The following is a 9,970-nucleotide window of genomic DNA, read 5'->3' as shown; positions in this document are numbered from 1 at the left end:
TCTTTCTTTCAGTAGGTTGAAGTTGTTTCTATTACTTGAATAGATTAATTTGAATTTCTTGAGCATTCTTAGAAGTCATTATTGATGCATATGTTGAAGCTGGACTAGTCCTCGAGAAAGATGTTAATCAAAAGTTAAAGGTATAATATCTTTTTCTCCCTGGGTATTCAATTATGCTGATACTTTTTTGCTACTTGCTTTTTCTAATGTTCTTGTTCTGTACTTGGACTTTTGTTTACAGTGCATGCACACGTGACTGTGTTTTGGTCACTGCATGAATTTGAAATTCCTGATGTTAGAAGCGTGTGTGAACCTTTGCATTTCTCCGTCACTTAGTTCCTCACGTGTCAGAAGTGCAACTTACATGTCAGAAGCGCAAATATGGCCTTATACTAACTCGTGTTTTCCAAAAGAGCGAGTGCTTAGGTCGACTGGTGCTCTTTTATGATTGTGCTTATATATTGTTGTCACTATATTAATATGAGGGAAAAAATAGAAAATGGGTAGAGAAATGACTCAAGTTTGTTTATTTATTTTTGATGAATGAAATGACTCTTGAGTTTAAAATGATGCCATTTTCTTCTATGAAAGAATGTAAAAAGGATATTAAAATTTTGAGATAAGAAGTAAGGCTCTCTTGAAATTGAAAAATGAAAAAAATGGCACAGTGACAACAATGCCAACTTATATATATATATATATATATATATATATATATGTGAATTATTGTGTGTAGAAATGAGTAAAATATAGTACACTAAGATACCAACTTAAATCTGAATGTTTGCTTTATGTAAGGAGGTTTTGTTATGTTCTTATAGATAAAAGCGGAGTTGGGTTTTTTAGAAACACCCGCTTGAACTATTACTTGGTGGCGAAAGGTTGCATTATTGCACTGCATTCTTCACATTATACTCCCTGTCCCTGACATAGTTCCTACATATTTAATATACAAGAGATACTTGGTTTACGGGGGATGTTCAATAGTTTTGTTATTTGATGTGGATCAAAGGTATGGGGGTTTGGTTAAAATGTTATGGCAGTATAAAGCCCTTCATATTGGAATTTGTAGTAGTAATAGTATTCTGTGATTCTTGAAAGTGCCAATAATATGTGTTTTCTGTCTCCTTGAATTTCAGCTGCATGCAACTGTGATGAATGCAAGGCATAGAAAAAGGTATCTTTCGTCGGTTTGAATCTTTTTTTTTCCCTGGTGCTTATTAGATGCTTTCAGCTTCTCTTTTCTCACTGGTGTGGCTAACATATGGAACTTATTGTTTAGGAGCAAATGGACTAGAAATGTTGATTCTTTTGATGCACGAGGTATTTTCAAACAGTATGGATCTGAGGAATGGGGGCAGTATCTTATCCCTGAAGCTCATCTTTCGCAAAGATTTGTGTTTGATGAAAATGGATATTATCATCGTTGTGATTCAATACCTTTTCCAGAAAGTATGCAAGTGGACTGATCCGTTTGCACAGAAGATTAAGGTGCTTTTCTTTTTAGTTGCAAACTATGGAAGCAAACGTTTTCTCTTGGAATTATTTAGTCTTTAGTTTTGGTATGTTTTCTGTCTTCAGACTCCAGCTCCCAGATTTTGTACTTTTTTTTTTTTTATTGAATCTTATATACCATGTCTTTAGAAACAGACTAGAAAGCTTCGACTTTCGCAGCATGTTGCCATTGTATGGAATACAAAATACTTCTTGTTTTGGTGTTTGAGCCCTAGGGCTCCTTGTACGGCATTGTATTAACAACAAACTTTTGGGTGAATTAAAATTCAAGTCAAAGTCAAAATTGTTTTGGTCCTGGCGGCCAGACATCATTTCATTTGAATCATTCAGAGTCTGAATTGTTCAACCCAACAGGTTATCCCATGCTGAGCATTTATCTTTTTTGGTTACCTTGCTGCCTGAATCTACTTACTAAAATTAAATGCTCAGCATGGGATAACCTCGTGGTTTGAATACTGATTACATTTTTCGAAAATTCAAGAAGAATTTTTGGTCAAAAGGAAAAATATTTTTCGTTGACTATTATTTTAGTCGCACAAAACACCCAAAAATATGAAAAATGTTTTTCAGAAATTATTTAGTAAAACAAATTGAGCATAATACTTGAAACATTATTGGCCTTACATTTCCAATGATCCACCCGAAAGAAAGAAAGAGGTGTTCACCCAATGTTCTCAACTTTTATGTCTTTCCAAATTTGTTCCTTGTGATTGATGCTTATTATTATTTTCACAATAAATTTTTTGAAAGAGAAAAAGGTTAGTAGGAAAATGAAAATAAATGTTAGGAGAAATTTCATAAAACCCTTCTAAACTTTCGCTTGATTTGACACTACCCTCTCAAATTATAAAAACTCTTAATTAAAAGTATCGAAATTTTAATTTCTTTCTATTGAAATTTTTTGAAATAGATTAAAAGAATTGACACCTTTAGTTAAGAGTTTTTGAACTTTTAAAACGCGTGAAAGTTCATGTAAAAAAAAAAAAAAGGCATGGAAGTTCAATGGATTTTTGTAAAGTTTCTGGTAAATGTTAGCAAGTGCATGTATACCAATTTTTATTTATTTATTTATTTTTTTGGTGGTCGTCTCCTCATCAATACATAGTAGGAAGGGGAAAGGGGAGTGTAGACGAAGTGTGTAATGGCAATGGGTGCAAGTCTTAATAATATTGCAGTGAAATAAAAGAAAATGAAAATTGTAGGTAAGCCATCAGTGATCCTAATGTAAATCACGTATGTGTGAATGTGATGAATTATGACGTGGACATTCAGGCACAGGTCTGCCCCATTATTGTCCCCATTCAAGATCTATTTCCATTTGGGTTGTTTTCAAATTTAACTCTTACATTAATCTTAAGTTTGTTAGTTAGATAGATTAGAGAGAGAGAGAGAGAGAAAAAGTATAGGTAGCTGAGAGAAAGAAGTTAAAGAATACATGCATGGGAATTGATATGGTGAAGTCAGGGTTGATCGATGAGCAAGTATCCCTTAATTTACAAAACTATAGGTAGCCCTCCAAAGTTCTAAGTTCAAACTAGCTAGTAGTGCATTTATATATACATCCTACAATACCCAAACAGACTATTAAGTATTACCCCACAAAACAAACGTTGCACAACTGCCGCCACCGGTCCTCTCTTTTGCATTGAGAGAGAGAGAGACAGACAGACAGAGAGATCGATGGCATCATCACGAGACTCCCCCAACTCCCCTCCAAACCTTTCTTTTACAATAAGAGGAACAACCACCCAAAACAACTTCTCCAGAAGCATTTCCACCAAAGAAGCCTCCTTCTCACACTTCCCCTACACCCCACCTCGCCTTGCCGGCGCCGCTCTCTCCCAAAGCCTCCATACTTCACCACTCTCCTCCCCTCTCCACTCTCACTCACCCACCACCACCAAGCTCACCGACGTCTCCTCCTCCACCTACCGCTGCGTCTCTTCCGTCCTCAAAAAGGACGGCCAGATCTTGTCCATCGCCGTCTCCAACGGCGTCGTCTACACCGGCTCCGACACCAACACTGTAAGGATTTGGAGGCTCCCGGAGTTCACCGAGTGCGGGCACCTCAAGACCAAGGCCTGCATGGTGGTTGCGCTACAGGTGTCCAACGAAAGAGTTTATGCAGCCTACGGTGATGCCAAGATTCGTGTGTGGCGCAGAACATGGGATGGCGCCTTGAAGCACGTGCGACTGGCCACCATCCCCACCACCGGAAGTTATGTCCGGAGCTACATTGGTGGCAAAGATAAAATGGTAATATATGGTTCATCATATCAGTTTGGTTTGCATTTATGGCTTTATTTATTTTGTTTCTCGGTGTTAGTTGGATCCCGTTAGGTATTGTCCTTTCAAGTTTCAAAAGTATTGCCTTTTTCTCTCCTTTGATGCATGGACAGCAGTCCTTCATAAGTTCTTATTTTTTATTTTTTTAAAAAAAAATTATAATTGCTGGTGTAAAGGTGATAATTGTATAAATTAAGGGTTTATTTTTCTTTAATTAGAAAATGTGTCATACTGAAAAAGGAGTTTTAATTAAATACTAGTGTGCCTAGATGGAATAGGACGAAGTGGAGAAGAGTGTTAGACAAAAACATGTTAAAATTGTCCCACACTCCTGCCTAACTTGACTCTTCTCCATTTCATTAATTGAATGAAATGGGACAAAATGGAGAAGAGTCCATTAGGCAAAAAGTGTTCTTCTCCATTTTATTAGCCAAATAGAATAAAATGAAATAAAGAGGAGCTAATTAGGCAAAAACATGTTAAAATTGTCTAACGTTTTTGCCTAACTAAATTCTCTAGTTCAAGTGAAATAGAGATACTCTTGTTCCATTCGGCTAATTATAATGATGAAATATATTCCTTCTACAGTATTCAATGATTCGGTTGGAACTTGAAGCACCCAAGTGCCACGATACAAAAATGTTTGGATAACTAGTAATTATTAAAGGTTTAACTCGAAGGAAGCTGCATATATGTATCGCCAAACTTTCAACTCTATTTTCTGAGCATAGGTTATGTGGGAAGTTATCTAAATAGCACATACAACTGATTCGTGACCAAATCTTATATGATTGTTAGTTTTTAAAGTTCATTATTACAATAGGAGTTCAATTTATTTATTCATTTTTCTTTACAAATGGTAATAAGTCCACAAATTCTCTACTTAACAAAATTGTTAGTACTGAACTCTTGGGGACATATCATATGATCATGAGGCTTGAGATAGTGGTGAAGTTACCTCCAATTTATAAAGCATTGATGACTAGGAGTATATTACATAGTCGGCCAGAGTGGTACTGATAGCCCCCCGACTCTGTCACATTAATATTTAAGCTAGCCTATCGTCTGCATACACAGAGAAGAGAAGTAGCTGGAAGTCTCTTATTTCCAAAGAGTATCCGCAAAAAATTGATGAGCATTTGCATGAATAAGGCGTTGGAAAATTAATTAATGCCCCCGGCCCGACCCACATTAATTTGATCTTTTCGATCATGATTGTTTTCTTTTTCTTTTAAATATAAAAATAAAGCTTAAATTTATGATCTCTTGTTAATTTTGTCGTCATACATTTTCCAACAAATGTAGCAGATGAAGCATACCGGACCCATCACATCCCTAGCGGTCAATGCATCGGACGACATCGTGTATTCAGCTTCCCTCGATAAAACAGTGAAACTATGGCGGATTTCTGACCTTAAATGCATCGGGACCATTAACGCCCATCTGGAGCCAATCAACGCCATCATCGTCGCCGATGACGGGGTACTCTTCACAGCGTCTGACGATGCCACCATCAAAGTGTGGCGCCACAACTTTCATGGAGGAGACCAACCTCATTCCCTCACCGTGACTCTCCCGGCCCGGTGCTCGCCTGTAAAAACCCTAGCCCTAACCCGAGATGGCGGCGTCTTATACGGCGGGTGCACAGACGGTTACATACACTATTGGGTCAAAGGGTGGTTCACAGGCCAATTCCAATATAGTGGTGCGCTCCAGGGTCACACCCATGCAGTAATGTGCCTAGCCACTGTGGCCGACTATGTTGTTAGTGGATCCGCCGACTTAACGAGTAGGGTTTGGAGTAGAGAACAAGATGGGCAGCACACGTGTCTAGCAATCTTGGTGGGTCACAGAGGGCCTATTAGGTGTGTGGCTGCATTTGAAGAAGAGACCGAAGATGGCTGCACCATTTGTACCGGAAGTCTTGATGGAGTCTTAAAGGTGTGGCGGGTGACGTGCAAGAACAAGTCGAGCCAGGGCTCAGCACCAAATGGGTGCGAGTATTTTGAGCTGTAGATCGAGGGGATTCTGAGTTGCAGCATTTCAACTGTACAAATTTCTTGTCCACGTTGACGCCTGTGTTACTGACCAAGTTGAGCTAAATAGTTTTATAGTGATACATATATAGTCATGTACTAGCTAGATCATTAACGACCATAATGGTACCTTCTTTTAAGCTTTCAATATTAATGTGCAGTATGTCCATTAATGACTCCTCACAACACTTAGAAAAGATGTTGAATATGTGTTAACAAAAACTTAGTACTGAATCTATCTGCTCGTAATATATGAACATATATTACGTGAACTTTTTAAAAAAGAATTTCCACTTCTCAACATTTTGTTGCTACTGCTTATTTTTTTTCTTTTAAGGCCAAAGTGAACAGGTTGATGTCAGAATGGCAATCCCTTGCGCTAACTAGCTAGGGCTTGCAGTGTACATTTATATTTGCGGGAAGAAGATACAATATAATACTATTATAACCTTACAATACGCTATAATTATCATCTCTTAGCATTTATCTGTGTATTTATATATATATATCCTCTAAGACAAAGGGAAATGTGGTTCAAAGCCTGCTTTTATTTCAGTAGGTGTTTTGAGAAGTTTTGGCCTAAAGCCTTTCAAATTTTATAATTTATTGGATTGAGCACAAAGATTTTCTGAATTGGGTAAAAGATGGTTGGAGACAGCAGGTTGATGGGGTTCTCATGCTTCAATTGTGTAAGAAACTTAGAAATGTAAAAGCTGTATTAAAAAATCAGAACATGGTTTGGTTTGGAGATCTGAAGCAGAGAATTAAACGGGCTAGCTAGGGAGAATCTGGATATTGCTCAAAACGAATTCCTAGCTTCTTATGGGAGAGCTGACTGTATGATTAAGGAAAAGGAATGTCTTCATGCTTATGTATCTATTACTAAAGCTGAGGAGGCTTATTTAAAAGCAGAAATCTAGAAATCAATGGCTACAAATGGGTGACCAAAACAATAGCTATTATTCATTTATGGGATGAGAATGGTAATAAAGTGGAGGAAGTGGAGCAAATTAAGGAAGTGGCGGTGAATTTCTATAAAAAGTTGTTGGGGACTAATCAAGTGCTGTTTGATGAGATTAAAGCTAGAAGAGTTAGATAGCTTGTTCATGTTTCTCTTTCTGCTGAGAAGGCTGGTTTGTTAGAGAAGGAAGTTATAGTTGATGAAATCAAGAATACCTTGTTCTCCATGAAAGATAACAAAGCACCAGGTCCTAATGGGTTTCCCTCTGACTTCTTCAAAGCTTCTTGGTCAATTGTTGGTGATGAGGCAGTGGCTGCTGTAAAGGGTTTTTTTGATACTGGTATGCAGTTAAAGGAAGTAAATTCTAGATGCACATTGAAGGTGGATCTTATATATGAAGGCTTATGATTTAGTAAATTGGGAGTTTATTATACAGTGCCTTCTTTATTTTGGTTTCCCTATAAAGTTCACTAATTGGATAAAGGAGTCTATTACCACCCCTAAGTTCTCAAATTGCATTAATGGGACCTTGGCTGGATACTTTGAAGGGAAGAAAGGGTTGAGACAAGGGAATCCACTTTCTCCATACCTTTTTGTTTTAGCAATGGAAGTTTTTTCTAGAATCATGATTGAGCACGGTGGTGTTAATTTTGGTTTTAAATTCCATCTTAAATGCTCTTGATTGAAGCTAACCCACTTGTGTTTTGCTGATGATCTTTTTATTTTCTCTTAAGCAAACCTAGCTTCTATTTCTGTTATAAGTTTAGCTTTGCAGGAATTTGAAGTTCTTTCAGGTTGAAGAGCAAATCCTTCTAAAAGTTCTATATGTTGTTCTAGAATTTCAGATAGAGTAAAGTCTCTCATTATGGATGAGTTGAAGATGAATGAAGGTCACTTTCCTATTAGATATCTGGGTGTTCCTCTTATCTCCTATAGGCTCTCCTCTGCAGATTGTACTAATATGATGGATAGAATCACTACTCGTATTGACTCTTGGACTTCTAAGGATTTGTCATATCTAGGGGGACTGCAACTTATATGTTCTGTGTTGCATAGTCTACAGGTGTATTGGACATGTATGTTCATTCTACCTAAGAGGATCATTAAAACTATTGAGCAGAAATTCAATAGATTTCTGTGAAATGGGAAGGATGGAGGGATTGCAAAAGCAAAAGTTTCATGGGTAAATGTATGCTTTCCTAAGAAAGAAGGTGGTCTAGCGCTGAAAAGATTAGAGATTTGGAATAAAACATCTATGCTTAGGCACGTATGGAGTATTTTTGCTCGTTCAGGTTCCATTTGGGTGGCTTGGGTTAAAGAAAATCTGCTAAAAGGGAAAAGTTTTTGGTGTGTTGGACTACCTCAAAATAGTTCTTGGGGCTAGAGGAAAATTCTAAAGCTGAGAGATATTACTAAAAGTCTTATTAAATTTGAGGTGGGAGATGGGGAAAACATACACGTGGGTGGATCATTGGCATCTTGCTGGAAATTTATTTGAGGAGTATGGCCAAAGGATTGTTTATGAAGCCCAAAGTAGATTGGAGGAAAAATTGTCCTCTATTTTGATAGGTGGTGAGTGGGTCTGGAAACCTGCAAGATCAGAGGCTATGATGGAAATACAAGCTGGAATTATGGAGGTTAAGAAGGGGTGTTGTGATAGACCTATTTGGGCTGGTTCCAAGAAGGGTGTCTTTGTGAGCAGCTCAGGCACTTGGGATTTTCTTAGAGAAAAGAAGGAAGTGGTTGTAGGGTGGAGTTTGGTGTGGTTCGCGTATGCTATTCCAAAGCAGGCTTTTATTCTTTGGCTTACTATGAAGAACAAACTCACAACTCGAGAAAGGATGATTAAGTGGGGATATAAGCTAGGCTGATATACAATGCTTGTTCTGTAGGAATTGTATTGAGAGCAGAGATCACCTATTCTTTGAATGTAGTTTTTGGTCTCGTATATGGAGAGCTTGCATATCTCGAGGCAATGAAGTTGATCCTCCTATGATGTGGACTCATGTTTTGTGGATTGGTTGCCAAAAAAAGAAGAAGAATTCCCTGCATGATGTGTTGTGACGAATTGTCTTAGGCTTCACTATATATAACATATGGAGAAGTATAAATGAGATCAACCATGATGGCAAGGGGAAACCGATTCTTAAAAACTATTGTTTGGGAAGTTCGATCAAGAATCTTGGGCAAGGGGAAATTTCAGAGAAGTTGGGAAAATATGCTCGTGTCAAAGCTAGAATCTACCGGTTGTTGGGGTGGTCCCTCTTATATGGGGACCAACCCACGTGGCAAGCAAAGGGTAAAAACCCTTTTGTTTGTAGTATAAAAGAAACCACCTTGCGTGTGTGTTTCTTGTGTGAGACAAAAGAAGAGAAAAATAAGGAGAACAAAGAAAGAGTGCGGCGCAGGGAGAGAAAGAAAAATAAAAAGAAGAAAAACGGTTTCGCCTTTTTCATATTCGTCAGAGTTTGGAAGGTCGTTTGTAATCCGATTTTGATGCAATTTTAGTATGCTGCTCCTGACGACAAGTGCTACGTATTGACTGGTGTTAATAATTGGAATTCCTCTCCGGCCACTTGGGTGCTAATACCTATTTGATGAGATCTTTCTTTATTCTTGTTAGAATTCACTTTAGGGTGATGAATTTATGTTTAACCCAAGAATGCATATATTCTTGATGTGGTGATAACCTCTAGATATTTCTCTAGGGAAGACAATTGTAAACTCATTATTGTTGATAGTGAAAAATTTAACTGGGCTAGGTCCCGTAGTTTTTACCTTACTTGTAGGTTTGCTTGATTATTATTTTGCAACTGTGTGACTATTTAATTTTCAGAAAGAGATGTAGATTAATTCCGCTGAGCATCTGAAAGGTGTTCACCCTTAACAAAGTGGTATCAGAGCCTTTGGTTCATTGTTCGTGTGGAGTTCTTGTGTGAATTAAATGAAAGAGTCATCTAATAGCATGGTTAAACTCACAGCTTCCAGTTATTCAATTTGGAAGACTATGATGGAAGATATTTTGTATTGCAAGGAATTGTTTAACCCCATTGAGTTGAAAGGTGTCAAACCAGTTGCTGCAACCAACGATAATTGGAAGAAATTGAATAGGAAAGCTGTTGGATATATTAGGCAGTGGGTTGATCAAAGTGTCTTTCATCACGTAGCTAAA

The 9,970-nt window shown here is 37.6% G+C and overlaps 2 protein-coding genes across 3 annotated transcripts in view; both read left to right on the top strand.

The window, feature by feature from the left end:
* LOC132186121 (uncharacterized) overlaps positions 1-1,717 on the top strand; it is a gene marked incomplete in the record, with an annotated part of 13,698 nt that extends 11,981 nt beyond the window's left edge. Inside the window, 2 exon segments of the mRNA XM_059599944.1 lie at positions 1,140-1,177; positions 1,283-1,717. Of these exon segments, the coding sequence (XP_059455927.1) occupies positions 1,140-1,177; positions 1,283-1,469 (225 nt within the window).
* A 1,268-nt stretch (positions 1,718-2,985) lies between these two features.
* On the top strand, positions 2,986-6,063 carry LOC132188300 (protein JINGUBANG-like). 2 transcript variants are annotated; one of them, XM_059602724.1, is made up of 2 exons: positions 2,986-3,771; positions 5,110-6,063. In XM_059602724.1, exons 1-2 carry the CDS (start codon positions 3,196-3,198, stop codon positions 5,815-5,817), a joined length of 1,284 nt encoding a protein of 427 aa, XP_059458707.1. In that variant the 5' UTR covers positions 2,986-3,195; the 3' UTR covers positions 5,818-6,063. The 2 variants fall into 2 exon arrangements, with proteins under 2 accessions (XP_059458707.1, XP_059458706.1); XM_059602723.1 differs by having other exon boundaries at positions 5,107-6,063.
* Positions 6,064-9,970: the final 3,907 nt, after the last annotated feature.

This window comes from Corylus avellana, chromosome ca7, assembly GCF_901000735.1.
Source record: "Corylus avellana chromosome ca7, CavTom2PMs-1.0".
Taxonomy (NCBI): Eukaryota; Viridiplantae; Streptophyta; class Magnoliopsida; order Fagales; family Betulaceae; genus Corylus; species Corylus avellana.
The sequence above is the reverse complement of the archived record's forward strand: the minus strand, read 5'-3'. Positions and strand labels throughout refer to the sequence as shown.